This window comes from Henckelia pumila, chromosome 2 (assembly GCF_033568475.1).
Source record: "Henckelia pumila isolate YLH828 chromosome 2, ASM3356847v2, whole genome shotgun sequence".
NCBI classification, from domain to species: domain Eukaryota; kingdom Viridiplantae; phylum Streptophyta; class Magnoliopsida; order Lamiales; family Gesneriaceae; genus Henckelia; species Henckelia pumila.
Window position 1 is genome coordinate 82,521,984 of NC_133121.1, and position 24,913 is coordinate 82,546,896.

At 33.3% G+C, this 24,913-nt stretch overlaps 2 protein-coding genes and 1 long non-coding RNA gene across 3 annotated transcripts in view; 2 read left to right on the forward strand and 1 right to left on the reverse strand.

The window, feature by feature from the left end:
- Nucleotides 1–419: 419 nt before the first annotated feature.
- LOC140885349 (uncharacterized) lies at nucleotides 420–5,605 on the reverse strand. Its single transcript, XR_012150886.1, has 4 exons — nucleotides 4,882–5,605; nucleotides 4,745–4,810; nucleotides 1,673–1,764; nucleotides 420–687 (listed from the first exon to the last, which is right to left on the reverse strand). It is a non-coding gene; the product is annotated as an uncharacterized lncRNA (long non-coding RNA).
- Nucleotides 5,606–6,416: 811 nt separating this feature from the next.
- On the forward strand, nucleotides 6,417–7,547 carry LOC140879427 (uncharacterized). The gene has a single exon (XM_073283126.1). It carries the CDS (start codon nucleotides 6,432–6,434, stop codon nucleotides 7,545–7,547), a length of 1,116 nt encoding a protein of 371 aa, XP_073139227.1. The 5' UTR covers nucleotides 6,417–6,431.
- A 309-nt stretch (nucleotides 7,548–7,856) lies between these two features.
- LOC140877106 (callose synthase 10) overlaps nucleotides 7,857–24,913 on the forward strand; it is a 60,455-nt gene continuing 43,398 nt past the window's right edge. Inside the window, exons 1-23 of the mRNA XM_073280631.1 lie at nucleotides 7,857–8,271; nucleotides 12,139–12,236; nucleotides 12,484–12,647; nucleotides 13,674–13,797; nucleotides 13,968–14,078; nucleotides 14,372–14,497; nucleotides 15,575–15,664; nucleotides 15,796–15,893; nucleotides 15,975–16,092; nucleotides 16,423–16,551; nucleotides 16,957–17,033; nucleotides 17,155–17,236; nucleotides 17,432–17,524; nucleotides 17,625–17,727; nucleotides 17,848–17,971; nucleotides 18,053–18,239; nucleotides 18,319–18,371; nucleotides 20,614–20,674; nucleotides 20,769–20,850; nucleotides 22,545–22,594; nucleotides 24,393–24,479; nucleotides 24,544–24,629; nucleotides 24,700–24,727. Of these exons, the coding sequence (XP_073136732.1) occupies nucleotides 8,064–8,271; nucleotides 12,139–12,236; nucleotides 12,484–12,647; nucleotides 13,674–13,797; nucleotides 13,968–14,078; nucleotides 14,372–14,497; nucleotides 15,575–15,664; nucleotides 15,796–15,893; nucleotides 15,975–16,092; nucleotides 16,423–16,551; nucleotides 16,957–17,033; nucleotides 17,155–17,236; nucleotides 17,432–17,524; nucleotides 17,625–17,727; nucleotides 17,848–17,971; nucleotides 18,053–18,239; nucleotides 18,319–18,371; nucleotides 20,614–20,674; nucleotides 20,769–20,850; nucleotides 22,545–22,594; nucleotides 24,393–24,479; nucleotides 24,544–24,629; nucleotides 24,700–24,727 (2,379 nt within the window). The 5' untranslated portion in view covers nucleotides 7,857–8,063. The remainder of the gene's footprint in view (nucleotides 8,272–12,138; nucleotides 12,237–12,483; nucleotides 12,648–13,673; nucleotides 13,798–13,967; nucleotides 14,079–14,371; nucleotides 14,498–15,574; nucleotides 15,665–15,795; nucleotides 15,894–15,974; nucleotides 16,093–16,422; nucleotides 16,552–16,956; nucleotides 17,034–17,154; nucleotides 17,237–17,431; nucleotides 17,525–17,624; nucleotides 17,728–17,847; nucleotides 17,972–18,052; nucleotides 18,240–18,318; nucleotides 18,372–20,613; nucleotides 20,675–20,768; nucleotides 20,851–22,544; nucleotides 22,595–24,392; nucleotides 24,480–24,543; nucleotides 24,630–24,699; nucleotides 24,728–24,913) is intronic.

The following is a 24,913-nucleotide window of genomic DNA, read 5'->3' on the forward strand; positions in this document are numbered from 1 at the left end:
TCGTGAGATCCAGTAGTAATTTTTGGTCTTTACAATGAAATTTTCGAACACACATCTTGTAGTATAGACCCATCTCAATTATTTTGAGGAGTAATTGGTAAATAAAAAATGGATCAAAACGTTGGTAATTGCGCAACCAAAAAGTTTTCTCATCTATATATATATAAAAACAGAATAGTCTACTAAAAAAAGTAACTACAAGTTTTCCCGCCTAAATAACATCCATAAATAGAAATACCATTATTACACCACTATACTTAGATATACATAATTAAATAATTGTTCCGATTTTCTGTACGTATTACAATACATATTTAATGTACTTTTTTCGGTTTCTGTACACACATCTGTATATATAAATGTCTTTGCCTTTTTTCTCCAACATTTAATTTGAATTTGAAAATTCACACATTCCAAAACAGACCATTCTCACATTCTTTTACAAAATTTCAATTCAAAAAGTACATGATTTCGATTTGTGCAGATAACACATATATTCCAATACATACTTGATGTATATTTTTTGGTTTCCATAAACAGTTGTAAATGTCTTCGATTTGTGCACACAACACATATTCCAGATGGGCGTACATATTCCAAGACATGCTTCATTTATTTTCTGGTTTCTTTACCAATATATATAGATGTCTCTTTCTTTTACTCCAGCATCTGTTTCGAAAGAGTATTCTGAAAATACACAACATAATTCAAATTCAAAAATTAAAAAGAGAACCATGGCTCCCCTTTTCAGTTTGATCAGCCAACTTACCCCAAAGAAGATGTTTTGGGTACTTAAAGTGCGGTTGGTTCGTTGCTACGAGTTGCCTACCTTTGGTAAAGATAAAGATGACATTTTCAGCATGGAATGTATATTCCATGACCGAGAGGTATGTTTTAGATACTTTTATTACAAAAACACTTGCTTTATTGATTATATCACTATCTAAAATAATTTTTCCTTTGTACTAAGGGTTCACGGATTCATGCCACCATCAAAAAACAAATTCTGAAGAGTGTTGCGCTAAAATTCAAAGAAGGAAATCTTTATGCGATTAAAGATGTGATAGTGGCAGAAAACTCCATGAAAATGAAGACAACAACTAACAAGTTCAAAATCAACTTTGTCAAAAAAACTCAAGTTTGTGAAATATTTGATGAGACATTTCCATCATTTATCTATGAATTTAAGCCCTTTGCTGAATTGAAAAGTGAAGACATGGTCGACAAGACATATCTTTTCGGTAATTGCCTTCTGTCTATCCATATATTTTTTTTCATAATAATTCCAGACTAATTTATTACATGCATAGCTTATAAATTATAAATTTAAATTTTCCTCTTCAGATGTTATGGGCAAAGTTGTTGCCCGAGATATCCCCCAATATAAAGAGATCAGTGGCAAACAAACAAAACTAATAAATATTGTACTGGGAGACGTTGAGTAAGTAAAATTGAATACTGATTTTTTTTCCAACGTTTTGCTCAGCCCTAAAATAAATTTTAATCATAAATTTTTTTAAGGAATAATCAATTGTCATGTACACTATGGGGAGACTTTGTTGACGATATAATGAGTCATTTTGGGAAAGATCTAGAAGAACCGATCATCATCATTCTTCAAATGTGCCGTGCAAATACTTATAAAGGTGAAATACGAGTACCAAACACTTACCACGTCACGAAAATGATAATCAATGAAGATTCAGATGTTGTTGCCAACTTCAGGAACAGGTGAATATTCCTATATTCAATGTTAATTGTTTCCTTCAAAAAAACTTATAATTATTACATTCCGAAACAAACAAATATTATAATAACTACATTTTTGTCAAGTTCAGATTGAGTTTAGAATTCAAGACACCTAACACTGTGAGTACTATGACTCTACCATCTGCCAACAATATCTTAGAAGAAATTTCTATTTCAAAAGATAATTTTCGAACAATAGAGCAAATTTCTGAGAATCACGAGGTGAATTAATATACCTTGCTGAATGTCATTTCAAATTATATTTAATTGCTTAGTTCCATCTCATTATGGTTATTATTTTTTCTATAATATCCAGGTGGGGAGTTTCTGGATTTTGGCAAAAGTTGCAGTTGTGGAAAATAATGGCGATTGGTATTATTTGTCATGTGTCAAATGTCCAAAGAAGATGACCCCTGTTGGTGATAGTTTTTATTGTGAAAGATGTGATCATTTTGATGTAAACGGGAAGTTGAGGTAGGTTAACTTATCATTATATGAATTATTATTCTATGACTTATTGTTCATTAAATCTACAATTTCATTACTTTTTAAATTACAGGTTTAAGATCCAAGTCCGTGTTGTGGATGACACAGGAAATGCTCTTTTCTTAATGTGGGACAGGGAATGTATAGAACTTATTGGAAAAACAGCAATGGAATTGAGATTTCAGGGACTAAATGAGGTTTATTAATTAATCTAATCTAATTTGTTTTCAAATGTTTTTACCATTTTATGAATTTTTTTAAAAGAAATAAAAAATATAAAATATAAAATCTAATTAAATAGATAAAAGTTTAACAAATGTGGCAGGAATTCAGAGGAGGAGAAATGCCAAAGGAAATAGATGACTTAGTGGATCGAAAGGTTCTATTCAAAATTCAGGTGAAACCGAGTCAAACAATTGAATTCAATGGCTCATATACTGTCATGAAACTTACATGCGATACCAATATTATTGACAAGTTATGTGGAGAAATTTTAGAAAGTCAGGTATACTAAAATTATTGAGTTTTGTAAATAAATTGAATGGAATACAAATAGATTATCAAATAATTTATTCATTGCTTTTTACTTTGGCTAACATAGGAATCGGATATTTTGTCCAAGTTGAAGAATACTGAACATGGAGAATTGAAAGAGGTATTTGAACAAAATATTTTGAGCATTTTATTTTATTTTTTAATTATTTATTTAATACTTATAAATTAAATTATAATACTTTTGTAGATTTGTTCGTCCGAAGATGAAGTGACCACTCCTTTTAAAACAACCCCCAAGACTGTGGCAGAAGATGTCATTAATGACTCTAATTTGAAGAGGTCCCTGTTAGATGAGTTTTCATCTACGGCTCCAGGAAAAAAAATGAAGACTGTGATCAAGCAGGAGAAGGATTAAAATGTTCTTTTCAATTTGAATATGATATTTCAGTTGAAAGACTTTAATTTAGTTTGTTGAATTCGATATTTAAGTTTTAATTTATCGCTGAATGCCCTCAATTTTCCTCTTTTATGGTAGGGCAAATTATGGAATTTTAGTTTTGGTTCAGATTCTGATTTAGTTTTAAATTTGTCCTCCATTCCTATTTTGAATAGATTTGCTTGCTAGCATAGCTTCATGACATAAATCATTTGATGGGCAAGATCATGTAGTGAAAAAACATATTCACATGTTTAAATCGACCATCATAACAAAGTATATGATAATTATATAATTTTTATAATCATATAAACTTAAGACATGATACATTTAAAATATAATTTTCTAAAAACACTATATTATATTAGCAATATATGTCTCAAGACCAATAATATCAATACATAAATGACTGTTTTACATAGTAATAATTTCGTGACAAAAAGATTACTTAATATGAAAACACAATAGAAATTTTATTAGAGAACATATATCCAATTGTTATGATTATCGAACAATTAATAGATTTTGATATATATGATCCAATTAGACGTCATAAAATTACCGTTACACATAAATCATAACACATGACAAAATATGAATAATAAAATTATAAAAATGTATATTATTTTTCATTTCAACGTAAACATTGAATTTAAACCCAATTTTTATTTGAACGCATATATAGCATCAAAAAGAATTCTAAATTAAACTTGATGTGCACGAGCATGTAGTGAAAAAATAAATTCACAAGACCAATGATATCAATACATATATAATTTTGTTTACATAGTAATAATTTCGTGACAAAAAGATTACTTAATATGAAAACACAATAGGATATCCAATTGTTTTGATTATCGAACAATTAATTGATTTAGATATATATCACCAAGTTATAGATGTTATAAAATTACTAAGTTACACATAAAACATTACACAAGGTAAAAATATGATTAATAAAAATGTATATTATTTTTTATTTAAACGTAAACATAGAATTAAAACCCATTTATTTTAATGCATATATATGATAAAAAATAATTCAATAAATATTTGACAAAGTTCAAGGAGGTTATTAAAAAAACTGGTAGGAAATTAAACTCATTTTATTTAAAGCCTAGATATCATAAAAACGAATTTCAAATCACATTTAATGGAAAAGGTCTATTAGTATTCTACAATTATTTGACACAGCTCAAGGAGATTATTAAAGTTCTTTAAAATTTTCAAAACGAGGCTTCCCAGACAGTATGGGAATGTGATCGCATTTATTGTTCAAATATGTTATATATGTGTGGGTTCAATTTAAACAACTAGACACTACATATCCTATTCCATTAAAAATATCCATAATATTCTTTCTGGATAGTAACATTTTCAGATACAGGTAAACACCAGTTATTCAACAATCAGAGGAGCAGTAAACCATTCATTGCAGTAGTGAATCAAAAGAATGAAGCGACTGACAAAATCTACAATTCTAAATGGGAAACGTCCGAAGAGTAATCCTCAAATAGAAAGTGAGTTTTCTAGACAAGCATTTACTTTGATTTGAAAATTTGAAAGTAAGTTGTGTACCTGTTTGTTTGTTATTTAATTTAACTCACTAATGACTATATTTGTGCTCCTTCAAAAATCCAGAAACTACATGGAAAACATTTAATCATTAGCTTATCAGTTTAAACAAAATCAGGTACTAAGAATAATATGCTTACTTTTTCTCAAATACGACGATATCTGAATAGATCCAGTTCTCGGATAACCGGATATTGATAGATCTGATTCTCCACTAACCTAATATGGAAGAAAATGAAACGGATCTGTATTAGGTGCATATAAAGATGATAAAAGACACAAACATCAAAGAATGCGAGAAAAATTAAATAAATCGAAGACGATGATATCTCATTAATTAGATCCAGTTCTCGGACGACGGGATCTAGATAGATCTGTGTCTCCCTAATACGGGAAAAATTTAAAATTATCTGTATTAAATTCTTATAAAGTTGATAAAATATACAAACATAAAAGAATGCGAGAAAAATTAATTAATTAAATATATCAAATATGATGATATCTCAATAGATCAATTTCTTAGATGTGAATAGATCTGAGTCTGCAGTACATTATGACGGGAAAAATTAAAATAGATATGTATAAGATGCTTATAAAGATGATGAAAGGTAGAAACATCAAATAAAACGGGAAAAATAAAATAAATCGAAGACGATGAAATCTCCTTAGATCCAGTTCTCGGACGACCGGATCTCCATAGATCTGATTCTCCAATGACCGAATCCACATATCCTTTCCCGAAAAAACCACTGTAATATCAATAGGCTGCATGTATGTATGAGAAGACGATGGTTTTCGCACTTGAAATAAGGGGAAAAAATGTGTGTGTAGATTTTTGAGTGCAAGTGTTGGAAGAAATCAATGAGAATGGAGACGTTGGAGGCGTGTAGGTTTTAGGGTTTTATATATATATATATATATATATATATATATATATATATATATATATATATATATGATTGTAGGTATGAGTTAGTTTCTATTTGGGCTTCATTTATTTGGGCTTCATTTAAGTTGTAATAGCATCGACTATAATTCGGCCTTCCAATCCAAGTGTAATTTTGATTGCAGGCTGATACCCAACATTTGTTGAGACTATAAAATAGTTATACATTTTGGTCCAAAATTAAACATAAATAATGTATTTTTTCAAAATAATCTTCTACAAATACTTATAATCAAATTTGATATTAGTTAAAATTAATATTTAAAAAATTAGACTTAAGTTCTAAATATATATATATATATATATATATATATATATATATATATATTGTTTTAGACCATTTTTACACTAACACGGTTATATGATAAATTGAGCTCACATTTTAACACAATTATCAAGCAACATATATTTTATTAGATAATTATTTTATTAATGCACGTACTTATGTTTTAATTTATTGTATTTGTTTTTAAATTAAGATTTTAATTTTTTAATTATATTAATAATATAACTTTTATATTAGATTTTTCAGTTTGAATTAATAGTGATATTTGTTATATCTTATCCATAAATACAAATTTATAGCTAAAAAGTAAAAATATATAAATAAATACATTAATTGGCAATTCTCGCTTTGCAATTCCGTTTAATCCTAACGAAGAATCCACGTGCAATATCAAACAAGGGAGTCCTTTGGCGGAACTCATTGTGAAATCCAAACTTATTATATGGGATGAGGCTCCAATGATGCACAAGTTTTATTTCGAATCACTGGACAGAAGCATGCGTGACATACTGAGGTTTTCAAATCCTTTAAGCTTTCAACTCCCTTTTGGAGGCAAACCAATTGTATTTGGTGGTGATTTTCGACAGATTTTGCCAGTTATTCCGAAGGGTAGCAGACAGGATATTGTTCATGCCACTATTAATTCGTCATATTTGTGGAGACATTGCACAGTATTGAGATTGACTAAGAATATGCGACTTCGGAATTTGGCTTCTGATGAAGATGGTGATGAAATTAAGAGATTTTCTGATTGGATTTCGAATATAGGAGACGAAAAAATTGAAGAAACAAATGACGGCTATGCGGAGATTGATATTCCAAATGAAATGTTGCTTAAAGACATCGATGATCCTATTGCAACAATCGTCAAGAATACATATCCGTTGTTTGGTAGTACAGTTTGTGATACAACATACTTCCAGCAGAGAGCTATATTAGCACCAACTCTGGATGTTGTTCAGTCCATAAATGAATACATGATATCAATGAACAATTCGGAGGGAAGGGTGTATTTAAGTTCTGATTCGGCATGTCATTCGGACAGAAATGTTGATTTATTGAATGACGTTCATACTCCCGAATTCTTAAATGGAATTAGATGCTCTGGAGTTCCAAATCACGAACTAAATTTGAAGGTTGGAACTCCTGTTATGTTGCTGCGAAACATAGATCATTCTCTTGGATTATGCAATGGTACTAGATTGGTTATCACGAGGCTTGGAAACCATGTTTTGGAAGGAAAAATTCTTACAGGAAATAATGCAGGTCATAAAGTTCTTATTCCAAGAATGTCATTGACCCCTTCTAATCCAAGACTTCCTTTCAAGTTTCAACGAAGACAATTTCCCCTAATTGTTTCGTATGCAATGACAATTAACAAAAGTCAGGGACAATCATTATCACATGTTGGACTTTTTCTGAAGAAGCCTGTTTTCAGTCATGGCCAGTTGTACGTCGCTGTATCCAGGGTTACAAATCTGAAGGGCATCAAAATTTTAATATGCAATGTAGACGGTAGCCAAAAAAACTCAACGACAAATGTTGTATTTAAAGAAGTTTTTCATAATTTGTAATATTTTTTGGCACATTAATATCTTCACTATGAAATTTATGGTTTACTTATTACTGCACAACAAAAAAAAAATTATATTATCTAATTTTTTTATTTATTGTATATGAATAACACTCCATGCATCGCACGGGTGAAATACTAATGTATCATAAAAAAAAGAAAGTCTTCTCATACACACACTATATGGAGCAATTAATTTTTTTTTTAAAATCACGTTGAATCAATTAATTAATTAAGCATTAAGTAAATGTCCAAACTCCCATCTCCAATAGAACGCGTACAAGACGCTTTTAAAATTGTACCATGTCCTGGAAGAAATAAAACCTTCCTGGAACCATACAGAAATTGAAAACCACCCTTTGAGCTCGTCCTGGCGAGTTGCAAAACGAAACATACACTACGCGTTGAAAATTTCGTTCAAAACCTGGAAATGGGGAACCCCCCAAACCCCTAATTGTTCCGAATTCGATTAGATCTGACGTGCTTTTCGAATTGTTTTCTTCGCATATCGTAGATTATGGCTAGGGTTTCTGATAACTGGAACAGATTGGTGACTGCTGCGCTGCGGAGGGAGCAGCTGCGGACTACCGGGCGTGGCCACGGGCGGACCTCCAGTGGAATTGCAGGCTCTGTTCCTGATTCGCTTCAGCGGACAACTAATATTGATGCAATTCTGCAAGCGGCTGATGAGATTCAATCTCAGGATCCTAATGTTGCAAGAATTCGTAAGTTAAAATGTAGTTAGGAGCTATTAACTGCTAGTTGCTTAATATACTTATTGTTTCGACTCAGGTGCTAGCATACGTGATAAATTTGTTTGACCAGCTGATATGTTGTTTTTATTCGCATTTAGACCTGGTGCTATTCCAAGTAATGACACTTGTTTTTGAGATTAGTAGGCGCTCGAACTGTCTATCGGTCTATGCGAAAAACAGCCACTGTTTCCAAATTTTTAGTTGGACCTGTTGCTTTGTAACATTCAAGTGTTCGAATTAGGTTCCAACATCGAGTTGCCCCAATCATACTTTGGTCTTGAGCCTTAGCTTGAGCTCAACTTTATCGAAATCTGTCCTAACCAAGTAAATCAAAACCTCGTGTCAAAATTTTCATCGTGAAAAATATCATCACAATAAATTATCAATTGAACATAACGTACGTATATGCAGTTTAGCGAAAGTTCAGGAAGGAACTGAATAAATCTAGTGCATTGTTGATTGGTATGGATGTAGATGGTGTCTACATAAATAGTCGCTAATTGGAGCATGACGTGGGTTGGCAGCCATGGCCTGCATTCTTGATAGCAGATTAAAGAAAAAAATGTGGTTCCACTAAATTTGATGAGAGAGTAGCAGTGTTACAATTGCTAAGTTTGAGTGCATAGACTATAGGTGGATTAATTGGAGTGCGTTCCAAATGATGATGGCAGACAGGGGAGATCGTAGCAGCCAGATGGAGGAGAAAAAAATCGAGAAGATTATGGTTTATGTTTGAAAGCTGAAAATTAAGATTATTCTCTTTATTTGATCTTCTCAATATTGTGAAATGTTTCCACATAGGTGGAATGACTAAATCCGTAAACATTACGTCACTAAAATCTACTATTTCGTTCCATTATATTAACTTGAGTGGGCCATTAAATAAACGATAATATTTTGTGAATCTTGTGCCAGAAATTATGTCCGTGGGAACTTGAATTATACTCAAGCGGGGCTCCAAGCAATTCTTGAACCATTTTTGTTTGCCCATATGAGTTATACATGAAATTTAGTCACTCCAGTTTCATTTATTATTATTTCAACTAGAGGTGACCTTGATAAGAGACAGTGGAAGTAAGAAATTCTTATAAAAATTATTGAAACAATATTCTTGTCATGGTTATTGAGACAATGTGAACATGTATGTTTTATATTTTATTTTAGGATATACATATGTGAATAAAATCTTTCATGATAATTGATATCCGATATGCTTGCTGCAAATTTTCAATCAATGATAGAATAGAGATTCATTTGCATGAGCAAATGTGAAGGAATATGATGTTGTGGTTTATATTGGATTCTCAATTCTCACATTGGGGATGTTGGATATTTGAGAAGCAAAATAAAAGAATTACAAGAGAAACACAATTTGAGAATGTAAAAAAGATTATTTTAAGTTTGATGATTTCAGTTTCTGCCTTATCAGCGCTATAGCTTGAATAATTCAACGAGTATCTTCAAATGAACCAATCACTCCTCCCAACCAACCCTCACCCGTGCTCCATTAACCACCACTTGAGCGTATGATCATCGTTCATAGATATTGTATGCTGCAATCTTAACAGAATCAACAACAATACGGATAACCGAGGGGCCACATTTCGATTGAATCTGCATGAAGCTATTGATAAATCCACCTTCAGGTCCTACCACTTTGATTTTGGTTGCTGACAAGTCCTTGAGCAAAATAGTGTCTTGGCTTATATCCAACAGTCCTCCACATTCCTCCTTAGTGCTCTTGAACAAATCTGTTGACCACAAATTCCACGGGAGTCCAAAAATCCTCACCCAACCATTACAACACTCATACACTACCTCATCCCTGTTGATCTCTTGCCTCTATCTCCCAAAGGATAGAGTAACCCTCTTTTCAACGAAACATCTTAAATAAAAAGAAGCATCCTCTTCGTTGTTCGGCCACCATACTGCTTCATTAGCTTGGAATGGAAAAATATCAATCCGCCTCTTAATTGCCTTACCATGAACAACACGAACCAATTCCCAAGAGATATTAACCCTCTCGTTTGTGATAATAATTGCTGCCTTCCAATCTTTTACCTGACAATTACGAATGTTATCCTTAGCTTCTGAGTTCCCTGAGCCTGGATTACTCGTGGAGATTAACATTCTAAATTGGCTGCTCAAACCACTTCCGATCTGCTACTGGATATGCCCCTACTCCACTCCTCCTGCGTAAAAACTCGGATAAATGATTTGCTAAGCATTTCCACTTGGTACGATAATGCGCTGCCTGTTACCCAACTGTAAGAGTTTAGTCACTTCCAGAAAACTGCCTCGACCATTGACAAACTTTTGCCTCGAAATTACTGCATTCTTGCTCCTGAAGCGATTAAAATCCGAGCACGATTAGGGATAGTTAACGTGTTCCTAGATTTTCGACCATAACCAGTGGGCACTGTCAAAATCTACTTCTAGCTGGTAACTTGCGTAACTAGTTCTTTCGTCAAGCAGATTGAGTCCCCCCTCCTACCCATCCTAATTAGAAACAATTTCTGTTTGATCTTAACTTCTTCCACCAACCGAGAAAGAGTACAATCATAATACACCCTCCTAGACTAACTGGCTGCCTCCCTGCATGACTTTTGCATGAGATTCTCAACCTGGACGCACCTTGACCTGGACCAATACTGAATAATTCACAAGTGACTTGGGAACGAGAGGTGCGTTTAAGGCTGGAGTCAGTGGCCTCGGATCAGCGGTTCGAAGGCTAGGTTCGAAGCTTGGGCTTTTTTGGACTAGGGTTCAGCTAGGTAGGGTACGGCGAAGCTAGGGTTCAGGGTTTGGGTTCAGCGGGCTACGGTTAAAGGTTTGAGTTCGGCCACTCAAAGGACTAAGATTCAGCGACTCGAAAAGGGGGTTCAAGGCTTGGGATCAAGGACTAGGGTTCAGCGGTTTGAAGGGTACCATGGTTTAGTGGGCTAATGTTCAGCGGTTTGATGGGCTAGGGTTCAGCGGATCGAAGTGCTAGGGTTCAGCGGTTTGATGGGCTAGGTTTCAGCGGTTCGAAACTCCTTGATTCAAACATAAATCATAGAAAAATCACCTTTTTGTTTAACTGTTTCTAGGTAGTCCTGCAGAATTTTTGCTGCAAAATATTATTGATTCAGACATTCAGTTATTAAAATTGTGAAATGCTCTTTGCCTTTGAGTTCTTCATTTGCTGTCAATCTCTCATGCTTGATGTCCTGACTGCCTTTGCTTGATGGACCATTCTAAAATAGTTTCAGATATCCTTTTATGAATGCAGTGAAGGCCTCTACGTGGATTAGGAATCATAAAGAGTTTGCTATGTTCTCGATTCTAGATTTAGTTAGAGACTGAAGTGTTATATTTTGTTGATATATTTAGTGGGCACTGAGGGTTTCGTATGCGGATATCTTATACGCTTTTTGTAATTATCACATGATCTTTTTTAAAAATATGTATATATATACAGAGAACTTTTCAGCTGCCCAACAATATTACCCCACCTCGTCCCCGACCACTAAAACCTGGTACCGGGTTTTAGTTGTTTTTTTATTTTTCGCATAACTAAAACACGGTACCCGGTTTTAGTGGTCGAGGACGAGTTGGGCATCATTGGTTGGACGGCTGAAAATTTCTATATACATACATATATATATATATATATATATAATATAATTAATATAATATGATCTCGTTTCTTATAAAAAAAGAAAATGATTTCTTTGTTGCTATATCTTTCTTTCCATTCTGTGTGTGTGTTTTATTTATTTCTTTATATTTTAAGTCAGGTATCTGCTTCAACAATCTAATGTTTATTTAATCGTGCCTTGACTTTTTGTGGTGAAGTATGTGAGCAGGCATACAATATGGCTCAGAATTTGGACCCTGGCAGTGAAGGTAGGGGTGTTCTTCAGTTCAAGACCGGTTTAATGTCTGTTATTAAGGTACAATAGCATACTCGTCTAACTTTTGTGTCTTTGATAACCTTGGGCGCAATTTTTGAGTATAAGAAATCATGCAATAGAAGTATATTGTATTTATTTTATGCTATACACATCTTATTTGATCTGAAACAGTACTATAATTTATTTTGATAGTTGCATGCGATCATTAGGACTTGAGTTTCATGTTGTACTAGGTACCCTTCTTTGAGAAGTAAAGTTTTAACTTGTTCTTCACCATTGGCTGCAGCAAAAGCTTGCCAAAAAGGATGGTGCTCGAATAGATCGTAATGGTGATGTTGAACGGTTGTGGGATTTTTATCAGCAGTATAAGAGACGTCACAGAGTGGATGACATCCAGAATGAGGAAAAAAGATGGCGCGAATCTGGAAATTTTAGTGCTAACATCGGAGAGTGCGTTTATTTGCTAATTTGTTTATTTCATTATTGCTTGTTTTTTCCTTGGCCATGCCTTTGCTGTTCACATGCGATTAATAAAATTCCAGAAGTTACCTTGGACGAATGTGGATTCTATTTCCAATTTCTCTTTTCCGCTCTAGAAAATAAAGTCAAATATTGTATAATCGCAGCCTCCTTTCCATTTTTAGTAGGAACTCATTTTCGCCTATTCTCATATCTCCCATATATTTATTATTTTCACTTTTAACTATCACCACTTCCCAAATATTTTCAAATTTCAAATGCCCACATTGAAAAATATTTATCTATGGTGTGATATCATTAATTCAGTATATCTCTGGATGAGATAATATTTTACAGTAAAAGATGTCTTCTTTAGAAGCAAAAGCAAACACATACTATATTATCGAAAAAATTTTTAAAAAACATTTTCAAAAAGTATTTTCCAGACTAATAATAGACACATGGCGTTGCGTTTATGGTTTATTCATAACTAGTAATGTATTCGTATAGTCCAATGAAATAACTTGGTTTGTGTTTGTAGCATTTGTCCCCTTGAAAAGGTGAAATTTTCTAGATACCATCACGTGCGCTCTCTGAATTCTTTGTTTTTCTTTATGTTTCTTCTCTTGAATTTCCTCTTGCAATGCCAATATGCTGGCCTTTTGATTTGGTGAAACTATATATTTATAAATATTCTTGCCCACTTGATTAAAGGTGAGATTTGGCTTCTTTCATGCTTTTCTTATCTTGATTTTCGCTCAGTTACTTCACCGGACATTTGCAATGCAGCCACCAAAATTTTTGAAGATTCCTGGCAATGTTTAGAATTTTCTGTTTTTTTTCTGTGTTTAGCCATATTGATTATAGCAATTCTATTTCAACATACAATTTTTTAATCATAGTTTTGCAAGGGTAGACACCATCCATTTACCTCCTTTCTGATACTTGATATTTATCAGAATATGGAGCCTTTGCAAAGTGTCCTTACAGCTTTTCTGGTTTCCCTACCTGTTGTAGCTTGGAACCTAGATTCTCGGAAATGAAAAGAGTGTTTGCTACTCTGAGGGCTTTGGTTGAGGTGATGGAGTCACTTAGCAAAGATGTGCCTGCAGGTGGAGTGGGAAGGCTGATCACGGATGAGGTATTCCCTAGCCTTCTTCCCCAGTTTCTTAAACTTCATCTTGGTACATATTCCTGACTGCTTTGCTTCTTTAATTAGTTTGCGCCATTGATTTATTTTCTTTTTGAAAAGCACTCATTCATAGACATTTTATTCTATCTAAACTTGCTTTCTCATGGTTATTGTTCCAGTTGAGAAGGATAAAAAACTCAGATGCAAGTATGTCAGCAGAACTCATCCCATACAATATTGTTCCTCTGGAAGCACAATCTCTAACCAATGCTATTGGATACTTTCCGGAGGTAAGTTACTACTCCGATTATATAAATAGATACACCTGCCACTTACCCGATTTTATCGCATTTCTAGATGCAAAGTCAAAAGTGCTATTTGAAATTTGTAGAATGATTTTGCGCTCCTTTTGTTTTGTAACTGATATCAGAAGCTAAGACCTTGTGTCTCTGCGAAATAAATACTTCTTGATTACTAGCAATCTTACTTTTTTGTGTTTTAAATTTTGCTTTCATGGAATTCTCTAACATTTAAGATGTATTCTCGATTTGTTCAGTTTTGGTTTTGCTGACAATTTGTGCAGGTCAGGGCTGCCATGTCAGCAATCAGATATTCTGACCAGTTTCCTCGACTTCCAGCTGATTTTAAAATTTCTGGACAGCGAGATTTGGACATGTTTGACCTGTTGGAATATGTGTTCGGTTTTCAGGTTTTGTCTCTCTTTTCAGTCCCTTTGTCTCTCGGGGAGTAGAGCGTATATGAAATTGAAACCTTGCAATTTTTGAATGATACAAGTTAAAGTTTGGCAAATCAATTTTGGGAAAACTACCAACAATTGCACTCTACAGAATTTCATGTTAAAAAAAACATGAAATAAAAAGTTTTATTAAAAAACCTATTTACTCACTTTTTATGCCAAGAAGCCCATTCATTCAAAAATCTAATATTATCTCTTCACTAACATTTAATATATTACTTAAAATTGAGTACTGTCTATAATATAATACAATTTTTTATTTTTGTTTTAGTAGATAAAGTTTATGGGACGACTATATTTAAATACGTATAAAGTATGTATCTGTAGAAAATTTATTTGTTAGAAATTTAAAATATGCCTGTTTGGGTATTTGTTTTTTTTTTTTAAAATTATCTAAAATGTTCAAATTAATTTTTTATGTCTGAGTAAAAAATATCATTAAGGAAATACAGTAATTTCATGTAAGTTCGATTTAATTCAGTTAAACTTTAATGTCATTAAATTTTAAATTAAAAGTTTTATGCTGTAATTAAATTTGATAAATATTTAAATATATTCTTACATTATTTTTATTATGGTGATAATTAAAAAAATATTTTTTAAAATAAAATTAAGGTGTTTTTGGATAAATTTAATTTTCAAGCATATCTATAAAGTGATTGAGGAAGGAAATTCTAGATTTTGATCAAATGTATTTATTCGGTATGAAAATTTAGTGGAATCGGTTTTTTAATCTGCATTTTTCTTCTGCATAAGAAAGTTGGTGAAATGGATTTGTAGTAACTTTCCCATTGTTTTTTTTATTCGAGTTACTTTTTGGACCCTATACTGACTAAATCAAAATGTAAAAATTTATGTGCTCTTAGTTATGTACAATGTTTTCCTGTGAATGCACTCCACACAGGCAGCTAAATAGATATGTGGATGATTATTGACTAATATAATTGCCTATGACTTCTTGTTTCATGATGATATTCATTCTTTATTCTCCCTTTTACTAATTTAAGTTCTTGATTTTGCTTATACCAGAAAGACAATGCGAGGAACCAGCGTGAGCATGTTGTTCTTGCTTTAGCAAATGCACAGTCACGACTAGGCATACCCGTTGACACTGATCCAGTGAGTGGCACCATTAGTTTTTACTGGTTGTTGTACTGTTCTGTACAAACTCATTCATAATTTGGTCATTGATATATTATGTCGTAGATGACAAATATTGATATCTCTGTGTGTGTGTGATTTGCCTTCAGAAACTAGACGAGAATGCTGTAAGAGAGGTCTTCCTTAAAGCTCTGGATAATTATATCAAATGGTGTAAATACCTACGAGTTCGACCCGCATGGAATAGGTTGTTATTACAACATCCTGATCTCTTATAACTTACAAATATCTGAGACAATCTAATTTCTGCTCAATTTTCTTGCCACAGTTTGGAAGCTATCAATAGGGACAGAAGGCTTTTCCTAATTGCACTCTACTTCTGCATATGGGGTGAAGCTGCAAACGTCCGCTTTCTTCCTGAATGCATCTGCTATATATTCCACCATGTATGTCTTGATGTCCATGGGTATCAAATTTTATGTGGAACAGTTACCTTGTATTCTTATGTACTGTTGTGAAGTATCTCCTTCTTCATTGGTTATGTTTGTCAAATTCGATTATTTTTTCATATCTTTCTTGTAATTTAAATTAGCATGGAGTCCACCTTTTGTGTTATGTTAATATAGTTTATGAACAAATTTTGTTCTATTTAATAGTATATTGACTTATTAATGCATTTTTTGGTTTATGTTGGCTAAACAATATCGTAAAAATATATGGTCGTAAATTTTTTAAATGTTAATTCAATCTTCATATTTGTTACTTGGTTTATCTAGATGGCAAGGGAATTGGATACGATCTTGGATCACGCGGATGCAACTAATGCTAAAAGTTGTACAAGTGAAAGTGGCTCAATTTCCTTTCTAGAGCGATGTATCTTCCCCATATATGAGACAATGCTTAAAGTGAGTATATTTGGTTTTTTTTGGTATATGGTTTTTTTTGGTATATGCTTTAATTATTTTATCCCACGTGGTTTGCCTAACATGTAACTATCCCACGTGGTTTGCCTACATGTAAATATTTTATCCCATGTGGTTTACCAGAACATAAAAGCCGGTGGGCGTGTTTTTTGAAATCACAATAAGTATTTCTGGTCAGTTCTTGAATGATGCTGATTTCTCAAACCTTTGTAAGATTTTGGTGGTTAGTTATTTTTGAATATTGATATCGATTTGATTGGCTAACTACTCAGTACTCACGGATGTTTCCTGACTTTATTCAAGAAAATTTTATCCTAGAAAATCCTTCCTACAATTTCTCTCTTTTTTTCCCTGGGCGCCTCTCATAATTATTTTTTCCATTTACAGGAAACTGAAATGAACGATGGTGGGAAAGCTGCGCATTCAAAATGGCGGAATTATGATGACTTCAATGAATATTTTTGGTATGTATGTGTACGCATGTAACACACACACTCTCTCTCTCTCTCTATATATATATATATTTCAGGATGCTTCTTGGATTTTTTAAAAATCCTTGTTATTTCATTCATATTGCTTATGTAGGTCAAATGCATGCTTTGAGTTGGGTTGGCCTATGAGAAAGGAGTCACCATTTCTTTTGAAGCCGCCTAGAAAAGGGAAAAGGGTTGGTTTTGAATATAATTTATTCTATTCTCTCTTTACTTGCATCATATGTTGAAGTGCGAAATGTAAATAAAACTTTTGTTTCTGCTCTTCCTCTAGTCCTATTATTTGCTGATGTTATGTTTCATTAGTTGTGAGCTCGAATGATTATTATCTGTACTCTGTTTTTAATTTAGATACTTTTTAAAAATTACAGACGGGTAAAAGTTCATTTGTTGAGCATCGGACTTTTCTTCACCTTTACCGGAGTTTTCATCGTTTGTGGATCTTTTTGATCATAATGTTTCAGGTAATTCTCTACGTTTTTTCAACAGTCACATCAAATGGCATGCTGATACTTGATATACACTCCACCTCTTCTTTGGTTTTTTGCCCTATTTTTTTTTCAGGCACTTGCTATTATAGGTTTCAACAATGGGAAGATTAATCTCAATACCTTCAAAACTTTGCTTAGCATTGGACCGACGTTTGCCATCATGAATTTTTTTGAGAGTAAGCATTAAGCAATTATATTTTTTAATTTTGTTGTCTTTGATATCCTGAACCTGCTTTTCTCTTCCTCAGCTTCCATATTCTCTGATTTCTTAAAAGCCTTTGTTTTTTGACCTTTAGGTTGTTTGGATGTTGTTTTGATGTTTGGGGCATATACTTCTGCCAGAGGCATGGCCATATCAAGGCTTGTTATCAGATTCTTTTGGTGTGGCTTCAGCTCTGTATTTGTGCTATATATGTACCTGTGAGTGCATACTCTTGAATTTTGTCGTCTGGTTTTTACTGCTTCCTGTACTAGCAACTCGTTTAATACATTAATTTTCAGGAAACTTTTGGAGGAAAGAAATAAAAACACCTCAGACTCAATTTATTTTCGGATTTATGTACTTGTATTGGGTGTATATGCTGGTCTTCGCATCATTTTTGCACTGCTGCTCAAACTGCCTTCATGTCACAAGCTCTCTGAAATGTCTGATCAGTCTTTTTTCCAATTTTTCAAGTGGATTTATCAGGTATTTACTGTTTTCTTTGTAGTATGAGTTCATAATTATCACCAGTGTTCTACTCTATAACTCCTATGGTAACCTTCAGGAACGCTATTTTGTTGGTCGAGGACTTGTGGAAAAGACAACGGATTACCTAAGGTCTGCCTTGTTTATTTATTTATAATTATAATTATCGAAATTGGTGTTAATTACCTCAAATTGCATTTGGATGGAGGGGTCAAATGGGGAGGGATTTGAACCATGGATTCAAATCACTAATACTTGGTGCACACTGATATCCATTATGATTATTATTATTTTTTTTATAAGAAACAATATTATATTAATTACGGTAAAATTGTAGAGTACAAAATGCGGACAAGTGATCCGCAATCGACAAAGAACTTGACATGATCCTACCCATATCAACAATAGACAAAAGCCCAATCTCGTAATAAATCCGAGATTGAAACATTCTCAAAATCTACATGATACTCAATCCAAGTTGAAACTCGGATTTTGATCCTTTCCCAACATTCGTTAATCGACTCTTCAAAGTTTTCAAAAATTCTTCTATTCCTCTCCAACCACACGGATCAGCATATGCCATGAACGACCACCCTCCAAAAAATTCTTCCCTTCTTGCCCAGAAGATGTCCAAGATTGTTAAAATGCTTGATGGTGAACTGTAAAAGTGTAAAACACAAACTTGTAGTCGTCCTGCTCCTAATGGTATATATAGCTGTGAGAGTAGCCTCTCTAGCTGCTTGCCAAGTCGAATAGCAATCAAATTTGGGGTTTACTTTGAATAACTTTTGATTGAAAAAAAAAACATGCACTTCCATTGATGGGATTCCGAAAGTCTTTACGAAATGCCTCACAAATTTTGCCAAGAAATTTCTTTTATTGTTTCCCTTCTAATTCTCTGACCATACCCAGAAAGAGATAATCTGAGGAGTCATATTTATTCCACTCCATATTCCACCGTCCTTCAACCATTTCCAGTCTTTGGTGCTTCATTTTTGTGCGTAGAACTTGATCAGCAACATGGTCTCTAAATGGTATTTCACATGGCCATCAAGATCAATAAACGAAGCTAATTTTTCTTTCGCTGAATCCCTTTTATGTAACTTTTCAGTTGTCTTGTATACTGGGACAGTGAGAGTGAAGAGAAACATAAAGGTTGTAGGAACTTAGTATCGATTGCCATTATGAAAACTCATTTTGCATCTAATGTAGTCTTTTCCTACCAGCCAGCCTACTTGTGTTACTTTTCACTACAGGATTCTAGCTTACAAACTTGAATGGGAGCTTGATAGCATGCAAAGATAAGCAGCTAATTTATAGAGTAACTATTGATTGGTAGACGAGCTATTGATAAATCATCAAATCGATACATAGGCTATTGTAATTACCTTGGGTTGAACCTAAAGGAAAAAGTCGTTTGCCGCTGGCCTAAATGTATTCTGCACTGGAAAGAGGGATTGATGTGCTGCGTAATTAAATGTTCCTGCATACTCCCATAGGACATGGGAGGAACCAAAGCCCAAGCAGATGAGACCCTTGCTGTTACTTTTTCAGAATTACATATGGCTGATGCTGCTGGTTTATTGTCATGGAGATTTAGGTCAGTAGTCAGAGCTGGACCAATGTTTAGTCCTGTCAGCTGGGTTGACCTCTTGAGTAATGAATTATCTGAAATTTGATGCGCTTTTAATTTTACGTTTTGGTATTATTGTTCTACATGATCTTTTCTAATATTTTATTGTTGATACATGAGAGGGTTGAAGAATATGTTTTTTTTTTTTGATAAGAGACACAAATATTGTATAATTAAAATAGGAGTTGCGTACAAAAGTGGACCACTAAACTAGTTCGAAAATAAGCTAATTCAAGACTAAACTCCAATATCTATACAAATCTGAAATCACATACGATTGGAATTCTGTTAAATTATTTATCCAAGCTGCTACTGTCAACTTAATCTTATCCCATATCTCTCCAACCGAAGCTTCTTCGTCTTCGAAGATCCTCCCATTTCTTTTCAGTCATACGATCCAGCAAACGCAATGGATTATAGCTGCCCAGAGAATTTTCCCCCTTTTTCCCAGTGACACCCCAAATCTGCCGTGAACAAATCCTTGGTGGTCTTTGGTATCACCCACAACAAACCAAACTCCTTAAGCGCTAACCGCCATAAGGAGCTTGTGAATGAAGAATATGTTAATAATCTTGTTATCAAATTTGGCTAGCCATGTTATTTGTTAGATCATAAATCTTATCCTTGACAATCACTGACATGCGCGGGCATACGCACTTGTGTGTTTGTCGGGCCATACCTCATCACCACGAATGTTATCGACTCATTTTATTTGTATGCTTTTGGTTTGCAACTACACAGCTACGTGTTCTTCTGGTTGGTGATCTTCTTGTGCAAATTTACGTTTACATACTTTCTTCAGGCAAGTCATCACATTTTCTCCTTTGTATTTATGACTAATGGAATTAGCTGGATTTTGTTCATTGTGAGAATCAGTAAAATATTTCTCATGGCAGATTAAACCTCTAGTCAACCCAACCAACATCATTGTAGATCTACCACCAGTGCAGTATTCATGGCATGATCTTGTATCAAAGAGTAAGTTTGTTTTTATTAAATTTTCTATGCTATCATCCTTGCTTTTAGTCAGATGTTTGTGATTGGTTTAAGTCTTTAACGGCTAATTTCAATACTCTATCAAATGTAAGTCACCAGAACTCATTAGAGTTGCAAATGAATTAAAACAAGTTTCCTTTCTTTACTTTCCATATCTTTTTCCATTTTTTTGGGGTAAAATGGGTGATTTACCTTCGAGGAAAATATCATTTCTTTGCCCGCCGTTATAGTTGAGTAGGTATCGCTTTTGTTTCCAGTTGACCTTCATTGATTGGTCCGGATTTTGGTGTTGACAACATCATTGGAATCATCATTGGGTCTCTCTCCGGTCAACCAATCCACTCTATCCTAGGCAGCCATCCTGGGTTAGCAACATTGACCCCAGCCCATACCCAGGTTCTATAATTTTTGTGAAGTCAGTGGTTGCATTTGTCCAAAGCTCTACCCAATTGGGCCAATTCAGATATTTTCTTTTTACCACCTTCATGCCCTAGAAACTTGGCAATGCAAAGTAGTCAGCTTCTTAGGCGAAAGTCTTCATGGCATCGATTTCATGTTTTTGCCTTTGCATGCCATTCAAAGTCCTATTCTTCTTCAAACAACCTTCCAAAACCTAATCCTCATCAATCATCTTATGCAGTTCCTCAGCCGGTGTTGTCTCCTCTGTCTTTTGCATGCGTTTTTAATTATGTCTACACAAGCGCCTCATTTGCTTCCAGGTAGTTCCACTGCCTTTGCAGCAGTCCAACTTCAGCCGGCTGTTGTATGCTTGTATGGGTACCCACCCTTGCACATTTCTCTTTATCTACTTTCTCATAGAATCTCTCTCATTACTAATCCATTCTATTTTTGCCAATCCAGTTCATCAAATATTACTCTCTATCCACCACAATACTGCTAATCTCTAGTGATCCTCTGGCAGTCATTCAAACTCCATCCTATCTACCCCTTGTAATCTATCATCTGTCACTTGCTAGCGTCCCATTGCTATGTTGCCAAATATTTGTGTTAGCAGCACCACCCTGAGGAAATGGGCAGCTTGAACTGCTGTTCCACCAGTTTCTTTTGTGGCTTCTCTGATGCTGCCCACCACATACCACGTAGTGGTACCTCTGGTTTTGTCGCTGACTTAATCCAGTTCATCAAACCTGCATAGTTTTTTGGAGCAAAGTACAGTTTCAGAGGCATTGCATAGTTGCTCCACTTGTTTCACATATCAGGTTTCCAGCAACCCCAATCTCAATGTGTGAGATGGAGCATGAAATTGAAACCATTCTTTTTCTCAGTAGTTTAGCTGTGCTTTATGCACTCTCGCAGTCTTGTCTGTGCCTGGCATGGAAAAGATTTATCTCTATGTCGGTGATTTCTGGAATGGCTGTCTCAGCGACTCCTCAAGTTTCTTGTAGATTCATTGTATTCCTCATAGGCACCTTTTCCTTTCATTTATTTTTCTATGGCTTAATATTCTGTACACTTTTAGGAGCTAGCCCTACCCTCCATGTTTTTCTTGTTTATAAAATATAGGTTAGTGTGAGCCTTTTCTTGTGGCGTTTAGTTTTTTAAAATCTGCTTTTATGTAATCGATATTTTCTTATGTTTTTTGAGTTGAAGCTTCCTTTGGAGATACTGTGAACTTAGTAGTCTCTGATGCTCTCTTATTTTGATACTTGTTGCAGACAACCATAATGTGTTTACTGTCATTAGTTTGTGGGCACCTGTTGTGGCTGTGAGTATTCCATCCTCTTTCTTACATGTGCAAATATTTCAGATAGGTCATTTGATTACTTTGTGAAGGAAATCCTCGCAACATACATGAGACAGCTCAATTGATGAGAAACATATACCTATTCCACTCATTGCCGCATTGATAAACTCTTATTTGCTTGACATCAAGTGTTGAGATTGCAATGTGAGTTGAGCACATGTGAATGTTAAGTGCAGTTTTCATCGTTATATACAAATTTGAGTCAAAGAATCTAGAACTCAAATTGTGTGAGAATGAACCGATATTTTAGGCTTAATCTATTCAGTTTAGACCGTGAGATAAAAATATTCTTTTCAGACACTGTTTGGTTCGTGTGATAGGATAAATAAGATCTGGATAAATAATAAAATATAATAAAATAAAAAATAAATAAAAAATGATAGTTAATAAAGTAATTGATTTGATTTTGATTGATAGATTATAGCTGATTTGATTTGATTGATTAAATTTTATATAAGAATGGTAAATTACTATTTTGTTCTTTTAAAAATAAATATAATATGAATACTATTATTTATAGGGGTAATATAGTAATTTAAATGATTAATGATTTGATTGATATAAGATAAATGATTAATGATTTGATTGATGCAAAATAAATAATTAATATATAAATAAATAATATGATGAGAAGAACGAATGATTGGATAGGATAAGTTATACATTGATTATTTATACTCGAGCCAAACAGTGCCTCAGGAAACATCTTTTGAGAAAATTTGTCTGGCCATATCAACGTACCAACCTCTCAACTTTAATATATTAGTAGTACTCGGGAGCACGCGTTGCATGCTTATGTATTTAAAATAAAAACAAAAAAAAATTAGAGAACAATTTTGAATAGTGTTTTTCTTGTAAATAAATAAATAAATTTTATAAACGTGACATTTTGGTAATTAAATAAGTAGTTATCAATGGACAAAATAAAATGACATTTTGGTAGTTAAATATATACTAAAGGGTAAAATAAAGAAGAGTTGACCATACCAACATACCAGCCCCCAACTTTAATAAAATAGAATTGATAGAATAAATATTATATATATAGAGATATAGAGATAGAGATAGCGATAAATATTATAATTAATAATAATTAATTAATTATCATTATCATTATACTATTATTATTAGTATATAAGTATATTATAATTAATTCTCATTAATTAATTATCATTATCATTTTACTATTATTATTAGTATTAATAATAATAATAATAATAATAATTAAGTATATAATTATATTGATAATAGTAATAGGTTTATTAATTATAAAAATCATAATAATTTTTAAATTAATAGTAATTAATATTTATTATTGTTACCATCATTACATGAACAATAATCAATATAATTATTATTTCATAGTGTTATGACTTGCCTTTTTGGTAATTATTATTATTATAACATAAAAATCTTATCATACCAAACACATTAACAAATTTAAATCTCATTCACTTATTTTATCCGATTTTAACAGCTTTTTTGAAAATAAAATCATATAACTTACAAGCTAATGAAATAACTTATAAAACATAAGAGCTTATGAGTTATTTTAAATATGTTTATCAAAACATTCTCTCAACGTAAATTTTTCAATGCTAGTTGCAAATCAAATTCCTGCAATTTGCAGGTGCGTTGTCCTAAGCATTTCTCATAATTTTTCTGAGCTTTTGGGTTTTTCCGTGTTAAATGATGATCACTTGTTATATTTCTTGTATCATTGATCCGTCTATCTCTTCCATGACCATTGAATATGCAGATTTATCTTATGGATATTCATATCTGGTATACTCTACTGTCTGCAATTTATGGTGCTGTGATGGGTGCAAGGGCTCGATTAGGGGAGGTACAATTTTGATTATGCCAACTCTGGCGGATTCATATTTGTTTACTGAGTGTTCTATATGCAGATTCGTTCAGTTGAAATGGTGCACAAGAGATTTGAAAGTTTTCCAGAAGCATTTGTGAGGAATATGGTATCTCAACGAATCAAAAGGTGAAATTAACGACACCATATGCTAAACTGGTTAATATTTTGTTTATAACTTTTTAATAATGGTTTCCAGGATTCCTTTCGAGAGACAAGCATCACAGGTCAGTTTTCTTTTTCTTTTTTGTTCTTTTTTCCCCAATCTTTCATGTTTTCTTTGTTTGCATCGGATCTAGTTTCAATGTCACGAATGATTATGTTTTTCTTGTCTGGCTTCAAGTATTTTCTCTGGTCTAGAGAATCCAGAAGATGCGAAGTACCAATTTGGACATTTACAATTGTTGACTTGA